This window comes from Pithys albifrons, chromosome 6 (assembly GCF_047495875.1).
Source record: "Pithys albifrons albifrons isolate INPA30051 chromosome 6, PitAlb_v1, whole genome shotgun sequence".
In the NCBI taxonomy this organism is placed as follows: Eukaryota; Metazoa; Chordata; class Aves; order Passeriformes; family Thamnophilidae; genus Pithys; species Pithys albifrons.
This window is the reverse complement of record NC_092463.1, coordinates 18,506,583-18,530,295: the sequence shown is the minus strand read 5'-3', so window position 1 is coordinate 18,530,295 and position 23,713 is coordinate 18,506,583. Positions and strand designations below refer to the sequence as shown.

The 23,713-nt window shown below is 39.4% G+C and overlaps 1 protein-coding gene across 2 annotated transcripts; it reads left to right on the top strand.

The window, feature by feature from the left end:
• Positions 1 to 723: 723 nt before the first annotated feature.
• ZC3H14 (zinc finger CCCH-type containing 14) lies at positions 724 to 23,382 on the top strand. Of its 2 annotated transcripts, none has more exons than XM_071557701.1 (17): positions 724 to 835; positions 1,591 to 1,633; positions 4,809 to 4,923; positions 7,411 to 7,451; positions 7,774 to 7,969; positions 8,305 to 8,725; positions 9,702 to 9,862; positions 10,939 to 11,039; positions 13,177 to 13,332; positions 14,844 to 14,897; positions 15,380 to 15,536; positions 17,060 to 17,283; positions 19,311 to 19,431; positions 20,299 to 20,435; positions 21,471 to 21,565; positions 22,389 to 22,495; positions 23,096 to 23,382. In XM_071557701.1, the coding sequence occupies exons 1-17, from the start codon at positions 800 to 802 to the stop codon at positions 23,100 to 23,102; spliced, it is 2,172 nt and encodes a 723-aa protein (XP_071413802.1). In that variant the 5' UTR covers positions 724 to 799; the 3' UTR covers positions 23,103 to 23,382. The 2 variants fall into 2 exon arrangements, with proteins under 2 accessions (XP_071413802.1, XP_071413801.1); XM_071557700.1 differs by having other exon boundaries at positions 14,844 to 14,918.
• Positions 23,383 to 23,713: the final 331 nt, after the last annotated feature.

The following is a 23,713-nucleotide window of genomic DNA, read 5'->3' as shown; positions in this document are numbered from 1 at the left end:
AAAATTCAATGCTAAAATCCTTTTATCATACCCCTGTACTGTGGCATTAGCAGTTACCTGGATACTGTGTGTATTGCTATACCATAACTTACTTGGTTTTTAACAAATAACTGTTTAATACTTCAATTTGTGTCATTCTTCAGAAAGAGCATCAATATTAAAATAACCCTGTAGCTGGCATTAGGGCGCTCATACGTACCCTAAGCTGAGTGGCAGGACTTTATAAACCAGTTGTATAAAACCCTGGGATGAGAACAAAGAATGAGCTTTAGGAGAAGAGCAGCCTGCTGTGTTTATAACCCCACGGGAAGCGCTGATATTGTGTTCCCGGTGCTCCAGAGTGAAGGAAGTTACAGCCAGGTGGAGTTTGGTCTCTTCTCCCAGGCACTCAGCAATAGGACAAGGGGGCACGGGCTCAAGCTCTGCCAGGGGAAATTTAAGCTGGAGATCAGAAAGAAATGCTTTACAGAGAGAGTAATCAGGCATTGGAATGGCCTGCCCAGGGAGGTGGTGGATCCACCATCCCTGGAGGTTTTTAAACTGAGATTGGACGTGGCGCTGAGTGCCATGATCTAGTAAATGGACTGGAATTGGACCAAGGGTTGGACTTTATGATCTCGGAGGTCTTTTCCAACCCAGTCGATTCTAAGATTCTGTGAACCCGCGCGGTGCCCGGGGCGGAGCCGCCGCCGCCCGCCAGGGGGCGCTGCTGGCGGAGGCCGCGCTTGGTGTTCGGGAGCGGCGCGGGCGGAGCGGGAGCGGGGCCAGGCCGGGCCGGGCCGGAGGGCTTGGCAGGGCCATGGAGAACGGCACCGAGATCAGCCGCAAGATCCGGGTGAGACAGAGGCGGCCGGGTCGCGCCCTCTGCCTGCAGCAGCAGCCCGACCCCGCGTGTGGGGGTAGGCCCGGCTGGTGGCAGGGGCGCCGCGCTCCTTTCGGACCTCCCGGCGGCGAGCGGCCTTGGGCCTCGGGGCAGCCCGGGGGGGGCGGGAGCAGCACAGTCCATGTTCTGGGAAGCGAAGCTGGGCCCTCCCCTGTACACCGGCGGGCCGTGCTAGGTGCCGTGGCAGCCCCGAAGCTGCGGCTCTCGCCCCGCAGGTCCCGCCCGGCCACGGGCCCGGCGGAGGCGCAGCCCAGCCGGCCCCGAGCCCCCGGCACCGGCAGGGCCTGACAACCGCTCCCGCTCGGCAGGCGCAGTTGGGAAAGCCTGGCAGGTCTCCATTTGCTTGCTGAGCAGGGCATGACCTTTCACCAAACCATCCGGGATTCGTGTTCTGTGCACCTTATGAGTCCAGATGGGCCCTGCCTAAAAAAGGGTAGCAGGGCTTTGGAGTTTGTCTGGTGTCACCAGGAACGGGTGTGTAGGAAATACGGTAGAGACGGAGGTTCTTGGCAATTGCCATTATTCTGCCGTCAATCCCTCCCCTTTATAACGTGTCTGTCATGGGCAGTGGAGAATAGAAAAAGATAACATGTTAAACCAACCTGTACAAATAGTTAATGAGAAAACCTTTGCTAAGCTTCCCACCGCATTGCAGTTAGAAATACTTTGTTGATCCATCCGTTAAATGCTATTTCATTATTTTTTAGGGTGCTATAAAAGGAAAGTTGCAGGAGCTTGGGGCTTACGTTGGTAAGTTTTGCCGTGTAATTAGCAATCTTCTCTAGGTCATTGTTGTTACATAGCAACAAAACACCTAGTTAATGGAACGTATTATTGTGTTACTGCATATGGAAGCCTTAAGCATGGGAAGAATTAGCTGAAGTGCTGAACTAGTACAAAATGAAGAGACTTAATTCACAGAACATGTATCATCTAAGCATAAGAGGAAGCAGCACATGGACATCAATATATGAAGAACTAAAAGGAAATAACTAAAAAGTCAGTTCAATGGTCTCCTTTAAAGGAGAAATGGTGGTACGGTTTTTCAAAGGAAAACAAACTATCATGTTGGGAATATTTAAGGGAATTTCTTTGAAGCACTAGGAGAAACATTATATAAAGCAAGACCTTGCAAATATAGCAGCAGTTAGCTGTGACCACTCCAAGATGGAGCCAGTCTTTCTTAGGCATCTTTAGAACAGCCTCTTGAATTTGGGATGAGACATTTGTCAAAATTAGGAGAGGAGACAAAGGTAGACTGACTGTTTTAGGAAATGAAAAGGCCACGTCACGTGGGACAAATCTTCAAAATGTAAGAGCTTGACTGTTAAGGGGAAGACCAAGAACTACACTGAACTAATGTTGGTGAAATACACGTGTCTGAATCTTAGAGGCAGAGGGAAATTTGGTTTGTGAGGAGAGAGTTGAGCAGTGTGTGTGTCAGTGGTTTTCTTGTGGATGGGTTTATTTTTTCTTGTGGGTGGGTTTATTGTTTTTTCTGAATCCAGGATTAAATGGATATTGCATTCCAGAGCAGCTGTTTTCTACTGCAGTAAAAGTTGGTAATTTAACACAGTGTTCAGTTGGAAACAGAATATCTCAGTCCTGCAACTGCCTTGTTGTCTGCGATACTTCTTGGATTTCAGGTGAAGGAAAGAAATTGAGAGCATAGTTTAGGGATCCCGTGAGGTGCAGGGCCAAGTTCAAAGTGTGTAGTTTGATCCTGAATTCATCTTCTTTCCTAGTTCAAGGAAGGCATTGTATTTATGGAAAAATATATTGACTCTATAGAAGGGAGTTACCTGCAAGCTGACATTTAGAGCTCAGATGGTGCCAAGAACAGTGTTTAGAATTTCTTTACTGTAAAGTTGTCTTTTTTTCACCATCTCAAAGCTTGCCTTTTTCAGAAACCCATTTTTGGTGGTTGAGTTTTTTTTTTGTTTTACCATCATTCTAGGTTTGGTTTTCAGTTCTTAATTCTTTGTCTGCTTTTTCCTGCATTTCTGAAAAACAATCTTTCTTGTGTCTAATACAGAGATGTTCGTAGAATAGTTGCAATCTTTAATTCCGTCTATGACTGATTATTTTTAATTCTCCTTCTGTTTCCTGTATTCCCAGAATTGGCACTCAGTGTCTGCAGTTTTCTCAGTCAGTTTCTGGACTTCTTTAAATAACTTTCTATTCTTAATTGCTGAGTCTGACTTGCCTTGGCCTCTTTTTTGTTTTTAAATGACTGTTTCCAAATTTATGTAATTGTTCAGATTATTCTTTTTCTTGACTAGCATGTTTTGGACAGCTTTTCAAGTAATACTTTTCAAAAATTCTCCATGTCTTCTTTTAGTTAGCTGGCAAAAATTGGTTCTTTCTCATTCTATGCTTTTTTTTTCTTTCTGTAACTGCTAGTTTGTTCCTTTTGAAAAGTCTTCTACAAGGCATGTTGAAACTTCGTTGTTGTGTTGAACTTAGAAAGGAAAAATTTGTATGTTTGAAGCAAAATAAAGACAAATATTCAGCTATGAAGTTTTTCAAAAGGCTGTAGTTTTGCATGCAATTTAAGCTTGCATGAGCTAACGCAGTTACTGAGAAAAGCAGTAGCTTTTCTTTCCTTCTTTTATCATACTGTTGCTCTACACTTAAAATATATTCTTTATCGTATGTTGAACCACCTGAAGAGCTTATAAGGTTTCTAAGTAGCTTGGCCAATAAATAATTCCTAGGTCTGAGTATTAATCCATTTTGTGCAACTTGCAGTTTACATTTAAAAAAACCCAACCCCAAAGCGGCAACAACAAAAACACAAACACCAAAAGGAAGTTTGGGTTTAGCCAGGAACGTGCTTCATTGGGACAAGTAGCAGAAGGGACGTGCAGGTGCAATGTATGAATGTTATTTCTGTAGTGTAAGGGTAGACATGAATTACTTACAGGGTACATAGACATAGAAGAAAGACAATTCCTTCATTTGAGTTTTGATTTCTTTCTTTAATTTTTTAGATTTTTTTTAGTGTTATACGCTGGCTTAACTTGATGAAATGAATGCAGCTGAATTGGTGCCTTGGTTTAAATCCATAGTTTGAAGTGTATTTCCCAACTGTCTTCACTCACTATTGTAACGCTCATGTCATGGGTGGGATATTGGAGAGTATGAGGTGTTTAATTAAACTAAATTGAAGTCTGTGCTCAGGAAGCACACCTGGTGCCTTCAAGCAACAACTGTGCAGTCAGTCCTTCAGCAGAGACCAGAGGCCAAAGTAAAAAGCCAAATGCCAAACTCCCCAAGCCCTTAATGTATTAATGTCAGATTCTAAGCACCTTCATGTCCATTGTAATGGGCAGGTGTACCCTGTGTGAGCAGTCCAGCAAGGGAGTGGATTTTCTTGCTGTGTATGAATTCACATACATTAGGAAGTTAGAAATCCACTCTTGAGGTTACTGGGGTTTGGTTTTCTTTTATTTTTGTAGGTAGGAAAACTGGAAGTTAATGCCATTTTGATTTGTTTAATGCACTATAAGAAATAGGTATTTGTTTGTTTTTTGTAGCTAAGGAAATTTGACAAGGATAAGGTGCTATATTTGGCAATATTTGAAGTGGTGAAAATTGTAGATATTTTTAATATTCAAGTAAAAGGAGATAGGCAGCAGAGTGACTTTTTTAATCTTGTCCTTTATTCTATTTACTCACTTTAAATACTTTGATCTTCAGCTTATGCTGTTGTAAAATTGATGATCTTTTATTCCTCACTTGTAGATGAAAATTTTATTGAACTTCAGAGGAAATGAAAGTCGTGTTAATTTTCTTGCCTAATCATCTGCCTGCAGAGTCCTTGTCATAAAACTGGAAAAAATTCGTATTGCATGTTTAGAAGTGTTTCTATGTCTTCTAAGATTTATTTTACGTTAAAACAACATATTTCTCTTTCTATTAGATGAAGAGCTCCCCGATTATATTATGATTATGGTGGCAAATAAGAAGAGTCAAGAGCAGATGACAGAAGACCTTTCCCTTTTCCTTGGAAACAACACTGTCAGATTTACTGTCTGGTATGTTTGCAGGCTACTTGTTGCACTTCTTGCCAGTAGTCAGAAGTGCTTTCTGAAAAAGTTACTTATCTTTCCATTATGTAATTTGCGTTAATCCAGACTTACACTTTGCAGACCTAAGAGGTAAATTAGTTTTAGTCGGGTGACAAGCTATTGAGGTGATCATTAAATGGCAAAGAACCGGAGGACTTACATTCTTTATTTGCTGATAAGCCACCCAGGTTTGTGAATTAAGTGCTCAGGTAAATGAAGGCTGCAGGTTGACTTAAAAATTCTTTCCTGCAAAGCCCACTGTTGAGCATGAGAGTGTTACTCCTTGTAGTCCAGATGTAAAACACAAACTTGTTTGCTTTTATGCTAATAGTGCTTCAAATTGCTGTTGTGCCTGGGAATTACTATATCAGGACAGATGAGCAGTGGATCTAATTCTGTGTACCATCCTGGACAAGGCTTAGCACCAAATGCTTAGGTATTCCCACCTCTCAGGCTATTTATTTATTACCACCACCCAACTCCACAAACCAAAAGTAGAACCTCAGAATTACTGTGAGCAGGACAAGTTAGCAACAGTTCAGCTTGCTCTCAACTCCTGACAATGTGGGTTAGTTTATTCTGTGTTACATGGCAACCTTAGGCAATGTATTTCTCATGGATTTTCTGAATGTGGATTTGGTTTACAGTATAAACCCTTCATTAACTCCATGTTTCAGAGGATCCAAACAGACATTTGACTCTAGAGATTTTTGTTGCTTTCAGAGTTGGTACACAAGCATTTCTTTCTTTGCTGCCTTTTGTGGCCTGTCTAGGCAAAGCACTTGGGTTTCCCTGTATCAGGAAGTTATGCAGTTGTCTTTCTCATAGCAGTTTTGGGAATCAGACAAATTAGTGAAGTTTACAAGTGAATGAGGGTAATTCCTGTTCTAGGGTTTTGACTGAATCCTGATATACAGGAAGAAAGAACAGAATAATGTGTAGCAGAAAACACTTCTATGGCTTTATAAATGAAAGTAAAACTTTACTGAAAAAATGATAAATGTATGGAGAAGGAAAATTTCAGCTGAGAAATTAAGATTATTTTATATATGTGTATTTAAAACTGCATTTTGACTAAATGTAGATATTATACCTCCAGCTGTTTTTGACACCTGCCCAAATTCCAAACATAATGAGTGTTTTAATCCTAATTCAATATCCACATAATATATGTAAATATGAATTCAATGTCAGAGTGCTCTATCAGGTACCAAAGTAGGTATTAGTTAAAGAAGGATGGAAGAGAAAACAAGATGAAACCTGTGCAATAAGCTGTGAGGAGACTGGTAGATAAGTATTAAATAGCATTGTAGTTGGAAGCTTCATCTGCTTTTATTTTTTCTAAAGGCAACCAAGACTGTTTACATTCTTAAACATTGCCTAAATACAGGGCCCAGCAAGGTCTGTGTTCCTTGGTTTGTCTCAGTAGTTGGTAATTTAGGGCCATCTGGCAAAAGTCTCACGGCAGTTGTGTGACAGACCTGGCAGTTCTGCTGGTTGGCCATGACTTCTGACTCTGAACCAAGTGCCAGGTCACAGTTATCCTGAGGACAGTGTGAAAACTGATGTGCAACACCAGAGCTCAGCTGAGGAGTGTTCTAGTGAAAACTCACAAGGAGGATGAGTATGAGCCTTCAATTTACTCACATGCTGTCTTACTTTTCCCAGTTTTCAATGTGTTTTTGTTCCTTAGCTACTTTCTAATACTCAGGCTAAATTATGTATATTATGCCCATGATCTGGTTTGAATTCCAAGTAAGATATGCATTTGAGTGTTGTGATTTTTTCTTTCTTCTTGTTGTAATGTGTGTTTACTTTTAAGCAGCCCTATTATTTTTTTAGCCTTCTGATTTTCTGTATTACTTCAGCTTGGTGCATTTTTCATAGTCAAAGGGCAAGTTGGGTTTCTCACTGAAATGTTTTTCCTGACCAACATGTCTCAGGGAATATTGTTGGTATATACAAAGCATGCTGGAAGAATCCTGAGAATGTTAAGTACTATGAGTTATATATTTTTTGAGTTTGTACTTAAAATTACATTTAACTCTGCCGTGTAATTAAAATTTCGTATGCAAAGTAAAATTTTAGAGCATGCTTTAGCCTTCTAACTTTGGTTTTTTGAATCACTCCTTTTGACACTTAATTCCATTGATTGTAGTGAAAGATGGAAAGTACTGGCTTTGATTATATAAACCAACTAAATGCGAGAGAAGGTGATGTGATGAACACTCTGCATGCATGTGTAAGACACACTGGGGCAAGATACCTCAGGTCTCCCTTTTGAGGTTAAACATGTCTCGGTTGATAGAAAGGGAAGTCTTAGATAAATAAGGTGCTTGTTATAGAGGGGAAAGGCAGTTGATTTCTGAAAGATGATTATTCTGAATGTACCTTAAAATTCTTTATTTCTCCTTTTTCTCTTTTGCTTCCTTCCCTATCCTCTATCTATTTCAGGCTCCATGGTGTTTTGGATAAGCTGCGATCTGTGACTACTGGTAAGTCAGAAAATTAATTTTGAGTGAAGGTATTTTTATCTTTTCAATGTAGTGTTGCATGTCTTATGAGTTTCAGAAAAAATCTTAACTTTTTGTTAATTTTTTATTTATATGGTCTTTTGGGTCCTGTCTTTTTGAAAAATTGCTTTGTATTTTGAGATAAGAATTTATTTCTCTGTGTTTCTTGCTGACGTTTTCAGCTGAAATGGCTTTCAGCTTGTTGTGTTTTCAGGTCTTTGCAGTGTCTTGTTTGCGGTTTCTTAGCTACAGTTATTGCAAAAATCTGTATTGCTGTAAAAATGAAAGGTATCTGTCTCCCCAGAACCAACTTCAGTGAAATCTTCAGAATCTAGTATCTTTGAGAGCAACCTTCCTTCTGGCAAAAGCAGTTCAGGTGTGAGTGATGAGAGGAGGCGTGAGGATATCTTGCCACCTCTTGCAGTTTCCAGCACTCGGAGTGAAAGAAATGACTCAAGAGTTTCAACCAGCTCGCAGGAGCAGAGGAACGCTGCTTCAAGGTAAGCCTGCTGCTTACTTACTGACACACATTCAGACATCAGAAGTTCTGTGAGTGTAGGAGCCTTTCTTAAGAGATACTTGGAAAGATCAAGGTAGTTTTGAAGCATAAAGCATTGCTACAATTTGTTGTATAAAAAACTTTAAATCAGAATTCAGTTCTTTAACCAACAGATGGGCTTAGTTTAATTAACCAAACTAAAAATATCAGTCAGTGTGTTAGATTTATATAAAGGATACCTTAATGATTCTTTCCTGCTGGCTTTGACTGAAAGACAGTTCTTGTTTTCCAGGACTTGACTTGCAAGTAATAGTTGGCAATTTCTTATTTTATCAGGCAGTCTTGTGAAGATGGCTCTGCATCCCGCTTAACATCTACAGTCAAGCCTTTGAGGGAGTTGTCACCTTCGGAAGCTGTAATTGACATTAAACCTGAACCGGATGATCTCATTGATGAAGACTTAAACTTCGTGCAGGAGAATCCTTTGTCACGGAAGAAGCCCATTGTAACTGTAACTTACAGTTCTTCCCGCCCCTCCACTGAGATCTACCGACCCCCAGCCATCAGGAATGCAGATGGCAACATTCGCGTGCCCAGGTTGTCACAACAGGGCAACTTACAGGGGAGCCGGCAGCTGGACACACAGAGCTGCAGGTCTTTGGAAACAGGCCAGCTGTGCAATCCCGAAGCATTTGGAAGCTCAGTGGAAGGTCACAGACCCACCTCCAAACTCATTGTGGATAAAGTGGGCAGTGAGGTTAGTGTGATCTAAACTATTGCAAAAGTTTATTCTTGCCAGGAACCTAAATTACTGTGTACACTTCCAGTGAAATCTTAACCTCGGGGAAATCAAAGGACTTATGTCACCAGTACCAGCAGATTTGAGATTTCATCCTTTGGGTCCACTGATATAAACAGAACTCATAGTTTGACATCATCACCTAAAAGTTTGCTGCATCTCAGAGTTAATTACCATGTACATCTTCTTCTTACGTTTGGTTGGACTAATGGGTTAGCACATCGTTAAGGTGCATGTGATGAATCAAAAATAATAATTCTAATATTTAGATCATTGAAATAGCATGATCTTCCCTCAGTGATGTGCCAGCTTTACACAGCTCTGAAAATCAGGATTTTTAGGATGCTGTTTATTAGCCTCTAAACCCCAGATATGTTGATTTTTAGGATTATTATTACTATTATACTCTTTGGATCCATGTAGGTGAAGAATTCTTTGGGATGGATGTTGGACAAGGACAAACTAAAAAATTATTGCTGCCCTATATACTTTGGTGGCCAGGCTAAGCCAGGCAGTGTGATAGTCCCAGCTGATAGAGTTGATGCAGAGGAGAAAGTCATTTATACTGATTTTACTTCTCTCTCTCAAACTTCCAATGGGTTAATCGTGAAGGGTAGTATGTATTTCTTTGGAAAACCCTGATATTCTGTAGGTATTGGTAATTTGTCTGTACTTGAGAGAGGTTTTTTCTCTTTTTCTCTAAATGTTATTTACAGTTACATTTTCAGTGAGATGTTTCAGTGTCACTGTGATTTTCATATTATCCAGCACAGCCACTTTTATCTGCAGACAGTGCATAGTCCCAGACTCATGGAACTGGAATGGAAGTTCTCCATCTCCTGGTTGTGGGTAGAATTGCAGTGTTTTCTTTGCTGGGCTTATTCATACATGGTTTATGCTCAGTGAACTGTACTGGCTGCTCTGTTTGTTGTAGGAAGAAAGCTCCAGGAAGAGACGGTTGCCTGTTGTAAGCTCGGTAGTCAAAGTGAAAAAGTTCTGTAATGAAGGGGAGGATGAGGAGGAAGAGGAAGACTATGGATCACGAACAGGAAGCATCTCCAGCAGTGTCTCTGTACCTGCAAAGCCAGAAAGAAGGTACTTAAGATCTCAGTGATCTTGTGTGGCTTCAAGAATTAATTTAATCAATGAAAACTTTGAAAATGGAAGTGGGGGAAAATTGTTGGCACTTTGGAAAATTGACAGACAAAATTCAGTAAGCCATTTTAATATTTTTTCTACTATCTCACAGCTCTGTGAGCAAGATGGTTGTTTATACCCCCCTTTTTCCTCTGATTTGCTAACGTGTTTTGGTTATTGCACACAAGCTGCAATAGAGTGTGAATTTTTCCATTATTTGTGTAAAGTTTACTGGCAAACGAACATTAATGTTGGCATGTTTCAGACCAGATATTTCTTGCTTTAATTTAATTTCCAGAATAGTTTTCAAACCAGTTGTCATCTGTTCTTTAAAGTGATTTTAAATTTTCAAACAGACTTGAGAGCTTTGTCCTTTTTTTCTGCTCCCTAATTCTGTCTGAATGGCAGCTGTCAGTCAAAGCACATCAGTATTTTGTGTCTGATTTTCAACAACTGAGGAAGAACACTTAAACTAGAGAAGAGATGGTTCTAGTGACCTGCAGTGTTAGCTTGTATAAGATTTGTTTTAACCTAACACACTGCATTGAATTTGGCTACTGTGCCACAGTACATTTATCTGATTTAAGCTTCCTTATCATAGATGTTAAAGACAAGCAGAAAGCCCTTTTTTAACACTAGTATATTTTTGATAGGGTCAGTTTTCAGCTAGATCTTCCTTCTCAGGACAACTGCATAATTACTGGTGCCAACACAAACACAGCAACAAGTGTATGATGGGCAGAGATGGGAGGAAGTGAATGGCAGAGTTTGTACCTTTCAGATGCAGCATGATTTTACAGTAACTTCAGCTGAGATGTGAAATCACACCTCTGGCCTTCCATTTTTGAGAGCATTTTGTGGAAACTCATCCACTCAGAGAACAGATTAACAAACTGAAACCAGATTTGAATAATTTTAAATCATGATTTCTGTCAGTATTATGCCTGTGTTAACCTGTTGCAATGCATGTCTTTAGCATGGATACAGTTATTGTGCAATTCGTGTACAATTAATTATTTTTTTGTTTATTTTAGACCTTCATTGCCACCTTCAAAACAGGCCAATAAGAATTTAATACTGAAAGCAATCTCTGAAGCACAGGAATCTGTTACAAAAACAACCAATTATTCCACTGGTAATTACCATTGTTTTTGTTTGTGCTAAGCTATAGTATTTCCAAGCTCTGCTGTATAAATCCAAGCTAAAGATCGTGCTTAGAGATAAGACAAAACGCATGATACATGTGAGGGATGTACCACATCCTGTGAACATTACATTGATCTTCAGCGATGAATTAGGGAAGCATAAACAAGGGAGAAAAAAGTTATTTAAAATACGTTAATCATGATAGCAACTCTGTGAAGTGAATAGTTACAAAATGGAAGTTCTAGAGTACTCTGAAGTTGATTTTTGCCAGAGGAAAGTCAGCAGAATTAGTCAGGTGATTTGAGCTATTTACTTGATCTTTTGTCCCTTTCTGCACCCTTTTCCTTTCTTATGAGATGGGAGGAGAAAAAAGCCAAACAGGGAAAAAAATGAAAATGTCCTGAATATAGGTAATAGTAGTGCAAAATAATGAGGAATGTGTGACTGATGTATATCAGGGTATATTGTCCTTTAACAGCAAGGCTGCAATTTCAGTTCATTGATTTTAGGTATTGAGTTGCAGCTGGCACAGCAGCTGAGCAGTGTCTGTGTAGGCATTCAGTTCTCCTGCCTAGGAGAGCCTTCTGCTGAAGAAGGGCAATCCAGCTGGTGTCTCATGTGCTGTCATTTAATTGGGTGTCATTAAACCTAATATTGCCAGCAGGAAGCATTGCACCTGGCCAGGGAAGGAGCATTCACTAAACTACCTAAACCATGACTTTTGTACCATCTGAAGCAAGACTGAATGGCATCCACAGTCTTTTGCCTCCTCTTGTCTCAAATTCTGCCAACTAACTGTAAGAAACAGTATTTTGCAGTGATGCAGGAAGCTCTTTCCTGTGTACGCAGCAGTACAGCAGGAAATGGGACATAGCTGGAAAATTTTAAATGAATTAAAACTCTTGATTTTTTTATATAGTGGTAATCTTGTAGTTTGACTTACCAACATGAGACTATTTCAGTGGAGAGACCAAAAAGCACGACTTTGTTGTTTAATACTGAGGTGATTTGTGAATTTTATCTGAAAATTCATGCAGGTTCTTCTACTTCAGAGGTAATATTTCACAAGTTTTTGTGTAAGTATTTTGAATGGAATATGGAAGTAAGCTAATTTAAAACACATAAGTAAAACACAACAGTAAGTTCGTAAGTAAGGAATCCAGTACTGAGCGGTACCTTTAGTTGCCTGAGTCAAAAGTTGAATGCTGATCTGATATTCAGCCAAGGGAAGAGTTTGCTTAGCTTTTCACAACCAGTTCTGATGGCCTTAGCAGAGGCCAAGTAAAGAAGTCAACCTGTCATCCTCCTACCCCCAAATTCCATGCTACAACTGCCTGAAAGGAGGCTTAGAACTACATGAAAAGAGGTTGTGGTGAGGTAGGGATCAATCTCTTTTCCCAAATAACAAATGATAGGACAAGGGGAAATGACCTCAAGTTGTGCCAGGGAAGGTTTAGATTGGGTATTAAGAATTTTTTCTACAGAACCAATTGTAAGGCCCTGGAACTGACTGTCTGAAGAAGTGGTGGAGTCACCATCCCTGGAGGTATTTGGAAGGGGTGTAGATGTAGCACTTAGAGACATGGTTTAGTGGTGTACTTGGCAGTGGTGGACCTAGGTTTGTTGTTGTATTTGGTGATCTGAAGGGTCTTTTCCAACCTAAATGATTCCATGATTTTGCTGTCATTAAGTTTGATGTTCTATTTACATGCACCTTAGCATAGGGTAGCTGGCATCGTGTGAAGAGATACATTGATAATCCATGATTGTTTTTTGAAAGATGGGATGAAAAGTGATTTCAAAACTATTAGAAAGTACTACATTAATTACATGTAGAAGTGGATGAACGAGTACTTTGCCGATGTCACTAATCCTTCTCATGTCATTTATCCTTATTGTCAGTGTTCTCAGCTGCTGCTTACAGGGTGCTCTGCACACATGTGCAAGTGTGCACACTGAGAATTTTACAGGTAGCTAAAGATCATTTTGTGGATGCAGATGCCTGGGATTGTTTTTTGTATGTGTGTAGGAATTTATTAGAGTTATTTTAGCACCATGTATAAAAATAGTACTGTTGTGTGATTGGATAGTATGCAAATGATTTGCCATTGTTTGTTTATTTAAAGTTCCACAGAAACAGACTGTTCCAGTTGCACCAAGAACTCGAATTAGCCCAGAAGAATCTCAGTTAGAAGTAATTCATGTGCAAAACAGACTGCCTCTTCTGAGTTCTCAGCTTCAAGTAGAAGAGCCAAAGGAGCAGACAGTTGAAGTAATTCAAGGTAATCTGATAATATTCTTTAAAAATTTGTACCTGAGAATGTTATTTTACAACCGGCTGAGCAGAGAAATGCTTTTAAAGTCCACATCAAGAGTTGCATGCCAAACTGCCCTGAAAACCAAGCAGCTTTCAAAAGCATGGCTGTCAGACAGATACGTCTGTGTATAAATCACACACACACATATATATATAAAAACACACACACACACACGTACGTATATGTATACACACATGCACACACGCAGAGAACCTCAGAGGAATTAATCAGTTAGGATGTTATAGCATGCTGGCACATCACTGAAGAATAGTTTTGCATAAGCATTTATATTGAGATGATTTCTCTTTTCCCCATCCTTTGTGTATTTTCCTTAGTATCTTTTAGGAATGATTCTGTCACAAATCTCTTGTGAGAGTTAGGATACTCTACAGTGTTTGGAACAATTTTGCCGTATATGAAGTATTAAAAGATTCCTTCCAACACACGGTTTCCACACAAATAGTTATAATGTTTTATTTTTTAGTTTAAATATAGGGATACTGTATTTGATCTTACAAGACAGCTGATACCAGGCTGTGTCAGCTTTGTTTTTTATTTCTGTTGTGAAACTCCAGAAGGAAAATGGCATAACATTTAAAGGCAATCAAAGTGTCTTTTCAGCATGATTTTGCTATACAAAGAAAGGGGGGTTTGTCTGTGGTAGTCACATGGAATCATAGAAGTAAGGGAGTGCAAAAAAAGTTAATGTAAGAAGTAGTTTATACTTTCTGTGTGCTTAGATATTTAGATTGGGAGTAAAATTTTGGTTTGAGTAAGATTTTTCTTACATCATCTCAGGGTCATTATTAAGGAATGGTAAACATTTCCAAAAATGAACGTATTTTTTCAGTCTCTTTTTTCTCATATAGTTGTATTTGGAATCTTTCTGCCAACATAAAATAGTTGAAATCATATCTGTAAAGTATGTAAAAAGAAGCTTTATCAGCCTTTGAATTAATGTACATGCTAAATATTCTCACTTTTTGTCAGTGAAATGGAAATGACAGCTTAAGAAACCTACAGAAAGGAAAATAGATTTCTTCAAACAATAACTCAGATGTAGAACAGTGCTGCTCTGGTTTGGTTTACCTCTTTTAAGATCACCATAAAATAGTACCATGTTGTTAGTTCCTTTCTGTGTGTGTTCTCTGAATGGCCAATTTGTCTACAAATGAAGACAAAGAACACTTCCTTTACAAGTTGCCATACCCACAGACCTAGTTTGTACTGAGCAGTGATTATAGGAAAGAGTAGCATCTTTCAGTACTTAGATTTTGCCCTGTTACTGTTTCTGAAACAGTGAAAAAGGGGTTCCTCATAATGAGAATGGCTTTTTTTGTTAAACATGTGGAGGTTTTTGTTGATGTTTTGTGTTTCTTTAAATCAAAAGAATTAGAGAGTGTGCCTCAGATCTCTAATGTATAGTTTCATGTTGACATGCAGTAAAATGTGCTTCTTGTTGCTGGATTTTTTAGGAGTTGAACAAAAGGAGCTCTCTTCTCGTCTTCAGATTGATCCCATGATTGAAGGTACCTTGCAAGTGACTCAAGGTGAAGTCTTGTGATCTTTTATTTTCAAATTTAATACTATTGGCCAGTGAATGTTAAGATATAACTTTTTTAAAAATTAATTAATTATACTGATTTCTAGGATTTTCTAGTTTCTACATTTGTAAGGAGTGAAAGCATGGAATCAGTAGGTGTTCAGAGCATGAGAGATTTTGGGAGGGGTGTGGATCCCCTTCAGTGCTGTTTCAGCACAGCCATTCCACTAGTAGAATTTCCTGGTCTGGCCTAATATGGCCTTTGGCTTTTGTTGATCCACCTCTGTGGGTTTAACAAGGAAGTAAAAATGTTTTCAGGAAGCTAGTAGGAAGAAATTAAAAAAAAACCCAACCAAATAATAATTAGTTTATTGGCCATGTAAATTGATATTAAAAATATGTGATAAGGTTAGAGTACAACTACAACCTTATGTTTCTCTTTTCTCTGTAATTTTCCTCCCAATCCAGATTACTGTGATGCAGAATCTATGGTCCACACAGATACCAGGTCTTTTATCCTGAAGAAGCCCAAGTTATCTGAGGAAATGGCACCACAGAATCAGCAACTGGGCAAGAAGGGCACAGAGGCAGTGCGAGTTCACTCGGCACGTCTAATACAGACACGGTAAAAAGTTACTTCATTTAGGACTGTTATTAGTCAGAATGCTTGTTCATGGTTTAGGTGGAGTCATTTGGTCATACTTGTGCTTTGTCAGTCCAGCTGTGAAATCGTGGAAAAAGACTGACACTGAATAGCAGAGAAAAAAAACAGGGGCAGAAAACTTCCCAGAAATCCTTGTAAATAATCTCAGATTCAACTGTACCTTGAGCATGTCATTGATTTTCAAGAAAGAAGATGAAGGAACTGAAAAGTATTGCTCTTTTGTTGTAGCAGTTCTGATTTCTGAAATCTTAGTCAAATAACCATTTGGCTTAAATTGTCTTTAGTTTAATACCTGTTTCACCCTGAGATTACATTCTTAAGAAACGTTTTTTAGCACAGTATTGAGTAGGTGAATCCTGGATGATGATTTAAAGCTCCTTTACTGGTGAGTTTGACCAAGAGTTTAAAGTTCATGTCAGCTTCAAACCAAGTTCCTGATAACAAATAGTCTTACCTGTTAGAATTACTATCACTCAGAACAACATGATGTACTTCATCAAAGGGGGGGTGCTGTCTTTGAGAAACTGTTGCTGTTTCCTTTCCATGAGTAGCTTTAAACAGCCTGTGTTAATTAAAGATAAAACCAACAGTGAACAAACAAACTCAAAAGGATAACGTGACAATGTCACAGTTGAAAACTTGGTGCTACAGGAGGGTGGTAAATTTTTGCATGTCAGTAAGTCAGTTTCTGACTGCTTGAATTTCAAAGTTCTAGCTAGTGATGTGTTCAATGTGTTGCTTTTTTCTCTTCTTAAAGATATTCTACACTGTAGTTACTTTTACCCTCATTTCTTAGAGAAGCAAAATCTATCCCATCACTGTTTGTCAAAGATGAGAACTCCACAGTTCTCAGAATACTTAAAATCCCAAGTCATTAAAGAAATACATCAGGTGAAATGGATGGGATAGTGAACGGCTGGAGAAAATGTATGTGTCCCCTGTTTTTATACCCCCTCCTACCCACACTGTCAGACACAGGACAGTAGGCTGGACTGACCTTCCAGGCAGGCTGAATGTCAGGGTTCTTAGTGTCACTATTTCAATTCTCTCACCCTCGTTATAAAAACTTTTACACCCACTGTTTCCTAATATGCTGTTCAGTAGTTTTGAGAATGCACCTGTATGTTAAAAGATCTGTGATTCCAAGAGTGCTATTTACCCTCACTATTTTTTTGTCTCAAAACTAAATTCCACAAGATTAGTCTCCTTTATTTAACTGTATTTGTAAATGAGCTTTTGGATCTGTCTGTTGAGTGGAAAGCAACCAACTGAACTGTACCTGAGAGATGTAGTTCTTAGTGCCTCAGGGACACCAGAAGGCAAACTGCTAACTGGAGTGTGTTATCAGTAGTATTAAATGAAGATTTATTACTGCTTGACCCCCCATAGACAAGCTTGTATTACTTTTAGTTACTAGTACAGCTCACATTAGTCAAACCTCTTGAGTCAAAAATCTAAATGTACTACATTTCTTTGTTTGATAGAGACCAGCTTGCACAGCCAGATAAACCTGCTAGTCCCAAGTTCATTGTGACGCTGGATGGCGTGCCCAGCCCACCAGGATACCTTTCTGATCAGGAGGAGGAAGATATGTGTGTAATGGAAGGATTAAAGCCAGTTACCCAGGACATCTGTGCCAGCATGGGATTAAAAGGCCTTCGAGCACAGCAGGCACAAATTTTAACCAGGCAGCTGGAGGACTGTGATGGTAATTATCCTTACCAACAGGATCTAACAGTGATGTGGTGGTTTAATCATGACTACAACTCTCTGATACGTCATTCTTAAGAAACCAAAGCAATGGTGTTTATTCTTCAAATTAGAACTTTCTTTAGGCAAACAAAATGTGGCAGTTCAGTGGGGCCATCACCTTAGAAGCCTTTATCTTGATACATTAGAGCAATATGGCACGTAGGTAGTTCTCCACACATCTCAGTATCGTTAAATCTTGGCTTTTTTCTTTTGCAAATATGGCTCGTCTTCATTGCCAGAAATCTCCACTTCTGGTTGACTCATTATGATTTATCCCCATGCTGATGGACTGGAGACCTTACAGTGAAGGTTTTGACAAGCCTTAAACTTTTAAAACTATGTCAGAGAATATTAATGTTTCTGTCTAGAGTTGTGACATCAAAAGTAGCCTGCTAAGTGTAAGGTGTTGGTAGAGTCTTGTGGCTAGAATCTTTGAAAGTAAAACTTCCAGTGCATGTTTTTGCTTGAAGGCTTTTATGGTTTCTTTCTGTATTTCTTCTGAATAACATAAGACATTGCTTGCTGAACCATTTGTTTTAATTATTTGAATGCTGACATGGTGGTGAAAGTCAGAGAGGCTACTGTTTTGTTGTAGGCCTGTTGAATACTTGCCTAAAGGCCATGCTTGGGTTCATGTTTTTTACTTAACTTTCTTACAAAAATGAAGATCTTAATTTTCCATAGTAGCAGTGTATCCAAATTTTCTGAACTAAATAAAGAATAGTATTTGATGCTCTACTAAAAACCCTTAAATTTCATGGATCCAACTGTAAATGTGCAATGCAATTATAGTGAAAAATCTTTTAAGTCCGTGTCCTTTCAGTCCCCTGACTGCAAAGTTCTACACTTATCAGGCAATCTTAAAGAAGAAAGGAATGTTTTCTGTCCATTGGCCCATTTTTACTGTACAGTCAAGTGGACATTACAGTATTTCCATGCAAATCCATGCTTCTACATGTGTAGTGTCTTTCATACTCCTGCCTATAACGCTATTTGGTACAGGAAACCGTTGCCAGTACAGTCCTATCTCTGTTAAGGATTCCTGTGTAAGTAGCAGGGATGTGACTGAAGTTCACACAGCGTCAGGTCCGTGTGGAAGTGATCTCTACAACCCAATGTGGTTGTACAACAGGATGGCATTATTTGGCTTTGGTGTGTTGCAAGAAGGTGACATAAATGAGGCTGAGAACTGAATGAAGCTGGAGTAATTTGTGTCACTAGTAAGATCAGACAGGGAAGTCTAGTGATCCTGGAAAGCTTTAAAAATCCAAAGGTTTAGGCAGATATGGGAAAATAAGAAAAAAGCAACATTATATGCACAATTGCATGATTTTGCAAATGAGGTTTTACAAGTAATTTTAAATAGGAGAAAGTCAAAGTCTTAGGTTCCTGTAAGAACAGTGAAGGTACAGAAGGTTTGAGCTTGGAATTTCTTAAAGTATTTTTTGTACTGGAGTCTGGGTTCAGGTAACTGAAGTGTTTGAACAAATTACATGGAAGTGGTTCTTTTTCAGTATGTGCCCCCACACTAGTAAATCTGATTAGTGTAAAAATTGATTTTTAACTCTTATCTCTTGAAATTTTCAAGGGCAGAAAATGTCTTGGAGATGGGAAGCATAACTAAAATTAACTCATGGCTCAGCAGAACAGTTACAGCTCAGGTTCAGTTGAAGAGTAGCTTCTTTGAGTCAGTTTGGATTTGTGAGGAAAATTTACTTATTTTGCTTGTAAACAGTGCAAATTTGATCTTTTGTCACCAAAAGGCAGCTGTCAGTCCAGTATTAAGACTTCTTTCATTTTAAGGTTTGGGAAATTTTCTTCGTATAATGTGACTGTACATAAACTTTTACTGTCATGACATTTTTGATTGAGAGAGAATCAGAAGTACTATGAATTTTGATTATTCCTTACACCAAATTGTATGTAGAATCATAAAAGTCTCAGCTTGGGTTTTTTTATTTCTTTTTTTTCTTACCATCCTAGTGGATATGGAGGAGGTAAATATTCTACAAAAACAGGAGAAGGTGCTTGAACGCTGCAAGTACTGGCCTGCCTGTAAAAATGGAGATGAATGTGTGTACCATCACCCCACACTTCCTTGCAAGTGAGTAGTGCAAAGCTGATGCACTTGACGTGCTCTTTTGATTTTCATTCTGGTGCTGCAAATTTCTGTTCTGTGTTAGTAAATATTCCAAGGCAGTGCAAGTCTGCCAGGGTGGGATTGGAGCGAGATTGTCACACTGCAATTGCTTCTGTTTTCCGACCATCTCCTTTGTGTCAGAATACAGGGATGGCTGCTGTGCTTCTGTAGAAGAAAGCTTTAGTTTAGCGTGCAGGTTGGTGTTCTTGTGTTGCTTAGAGATGCAGGAATTAGTGTCTCAGAAAACAGGCCCCCCTCTGCCAGCTGTCACAGTGTTTTTGGACATGTACCATTACATAGGAACGCAGAAATAGGGTTTTTTTAATTTGAAAGCAAAGGCGAACTCGTGAATGTGCCCTGTGCCTTTGACTTCCCTTTCACAAGCAGCAACAGTCTAGAAAAATAGGTGTGTTTTGAGATAACTTCATTTACTCAGACATAACACTTTCTCTTCAGTGAATGAACCATGTTACCTTAGGGAATTCTGTATCTCTCTCTCTCTGGGAAGGTCTGATTTCACAGTGCTGCTCTGCTGCATGCTGAGAATAATGTGGCTTAGCTTGCAAGAAGTAGCTTGGGACCAAACTCCTGAGAGTGAGGTAGTTCAGTTGTTTACTGCATGTAAAGAATGTCCACAGGGAAACTGAATTCAGATCTGTTGTTATACAGCTCGTACACGACACCCACGTGCCCTGCTTTGGGAGGAACTAGCACATGCCCGAGCCCTGTTGTAGTTCTGGCTTTCTGTGATGTTCTGGCTTTCATGTGCAACAGATGTTTGGGGATTTTGCTCCAAATATGAGCCATTGACTCAATTTCTTTTCCCTCAAGAGTTTTCCCTAACTGCAAATTTGCTGATAAATGCTTGTTCATCCATCCCAACTGTAAATATGATGCAAAGTGCACTAAGCCAGACTGTCCTTACACTCATGCCAGTCGACGAACCCCCCATCCATCTCCTAAACCAGGTGAGCACATCTTCTTTTCTGAGCTTTAAATGAAAGTGCTGAAGGGAAAACAATATTTGTGGTAACAGAAACTGACGTCAGTTAAAAATTAATTTTTTGCCTGATATGACCTAATTTCATTTCAACTCTTCATCTATTGCTAGATGGAAAATAATAATCCAGTGTTACTGCAAAACCTGTTGTCAGAAACATTCTCCAACACTCTTATGCAAGAGCCCACGGGAAGTCGGTGCAAGGCCAGAGTGGTGATTTGCAGAAGTTGCCCATTTCTCTGAAGAGATTGGCCAGCACTGCAGTTTTACTCAAATATATTTCCTAAATTCAACATACGTTGTACCAAGGGCTTATGATAAGCTGAAAACAGAGGCTTCTGTCTTTGAATGATTTTTACTTTGATGCCAGTGTAGGAGTTAAGTTGGTGTAATGATGAGGGGACACTCAGGGGTGAGGTTATCCGGTGAAGGCAATAACTGTGTCTGGATTATGGGTTGGTATTGCTGCTGAGCCTTTGAACAGTGCCAAAGTGAAAGGCCTTTACCACATGATCTTTGGGAAGTAATTTAGCCTGTAGTCACAGCACAGGGCAGTTTTGTTACTTTGTGAGAAGGCCAAGTACAATGTGCTTGTCTCCCATATAATTTCCAGAAGCTCCTCTGTATTCCTGGAAAGTGCAGTGCCTGTGCTTTTCAGTCTGGTCAGCTGAAATTTTTAACAGGCTTGCTGCTGTCTAAATTTAACCTTTGAGATTCTCTGCCTACCAGTATTTGTTGGAAGTTTTGCTTTGACCATAGTACCTTCTGTCCTGAAATGGTGAAGAGCCAAGTTAAATGATTACTTGATAAGTCTTGCTGTGCTCCAGGATGAGATCCACTCTCTGCATTGTGATGCGCTGTATTTATTGCACAACTTTGGTGTATTATAAAACACAATTTCTTGCAGAAGGATTGATATATTTAAGGTTGTGTGGAGCTGTCTTAAAAAGACAATTTATTCTGATCCAGGCTCACTTCTTGTTCTTTTTGTTTCTACTACTAGCACCCCTGCCCACACTGCCCATACCCTCCAGTAGTCCGCTGTGCAAGTTTTTTCCTGCTTGTAAGAAAATGGAATGTCCGTTTTACCACCCAAAAGTAAGATTTATCTCCTCTTTCTTTCTGGAAAAATACTTGAAATATGCTACTCTGAGACAGGAAATCAAACTAGGATTTCACACTTTTTGGTTTTACTTTTCACATTTTGACTTTAGCTCAGAAGCAGAATATGCAAAAGTAGTGACTGAAAGAATTTGGAAATCACATTTTTAAGTCATGTTTCTAACACATGCTGCTGGGGGCTGAGGAGGAGGACATCCTGTAGCCTGTCTAGAAGGACAGTCAAGACTCTTGACTATTTCTTCAGATGTGCTGCGATAAAGAAAACTTTAAAAATTGCCCAGCTATCCTAAAGTGTAGTAATGTAATTGATACAGTACAAGAGTCTGGTTACCCTGGTAATTCTACAGAATTGTGTCCTGCATCTTCTTACTGCCAGAAGTTTAGTGCTTTTTCAAGCCCTAACACTGCTGAGATGCTGGGGGTCCCCAGGACTCTGCCCAGGTATTATTGGCCAGATACTCTGGCTTTTCCTGCTCCTCAGACAGTGCTGTTGAGATGCTCCCAACCTGTGCACACAGATTGATTCAAACTGAACTCTAAACCTTGAAAGCGAAGGAACTTCCACCTGTCAGTCCAGAGGCAGTTTTGGAGCATCAGATTTACAGCTGATACTTTTTAAAAAAAGGATTTTTTAAAAAATGGATTTTCTTGTCATTGGGTTGAGCTGATGGCACTGGTGGGTGTTGCTGTTGGCTGAGTCCTGGTCAGAGCTGCCCCCCAGCGATCCAACGCGCAGCTCGTTCAGAAGCTCAGGTGGCAGCATCAAGGAGCCTCTTCTGAAATGCTTTTTCCTTTGCAGCATTGTAGGTTTAATACCCAGTGTACGAGACCAGACTGCACTTTCTACCACCCCACTGTTGCGGTACCTCCACGCCACGCCTTGAAATGGACTCGAACTCAAACCAGGTGAGACACACTGTAAACCTAACCAAGAAAATGAAAAAGTATGTTGTGCCATCACTAATATGGTGTTACTCACAGTAGTAATATGTGTATGATGAACAACAAAGACTGTATGAAGAAAATACCCTTTATAGGCATTTTTCTTTTAAAGACAGTAGTATAAACATTAAATAACGTGATGCAATCCTAATGAACAAGAGCCCTGCAGCCAAGATAGGGCAGAGTCACTGGAATGCTGACCTGGACATGTTTTGTTGCCTGAGTTTTATTTGAATAAAACTGAAAATCCAATGTCAGCTCTTCTTTTACTGTTGCTTTGTCTTGTGTCCAAGATTTGTCTTTTCCACAGTAGGTTCACCTGTTTGAGTGTTTTTGCAGAGCAGCTGCTTCCTGATACCTATCTGTGATTTCATAAACTAGTAGCAAACTTCCCAAGCTATGGGCCTGTCTTAAAGATCCTCAAATCACACGAGCCTTTCACTCCAACAAACTTGTCTGCAAAGGCTTTAACCATTGCAGGGGTAGGATACAGATCAGTTCTTAAAACATCTTTAGAGTGGTAGAATTGTTACTTAAAGGAATTGTTTTTCTCTTCCCCCTCAGTGAATGAATATACAGCCTGGGATATAACCTGGAGCTTTGCCTCCTCTGGACAACGTGGAAAGGAAGATAAACCAGCAGGGTCCAGGATTCTAGAAAAGATTCATGCATTTTGGACTTTGAATATATACATTGTTTTCATAAAACAAGGCTGATTGCATACTTGAAATGTCTCTAATTTTCCAAGTTTGTAAGTTTGAGCAATTTTACATTTTTTTTACACTGTAAGAAGAAAATGTCTGTGTAAGAAAAGTTTTACTTTAAATTCCATTAAAAACCTTCAAAGCACATTTTGTGTTCTGTTTGGGTAATGTTCCTTGTTTAAGATTAGATGTGTTGAAGAAGAAAGTGTGTCAGCAGAAGGGCTTGGAAAGCTTATTCCTGAGTTTGGATCATGCTAGAAGTACTTTTTGTCTAGCAAGTGTTTGGTACAGTGCATACTACTGGAGAAATATGATACTGTCTATGAAATGACACTTCACTTGAAAATAAATGCTCTCAGATGTCTCCATTTCTACCAAGAAGAAAGAAAATACCTCTCTGAATCTCTCTTTGAAGAAGCCTTTTTTTGCTACTGGGCACATTCTGTAATCTTCTCCTTCAAGAAAGTTCTTGTGACTT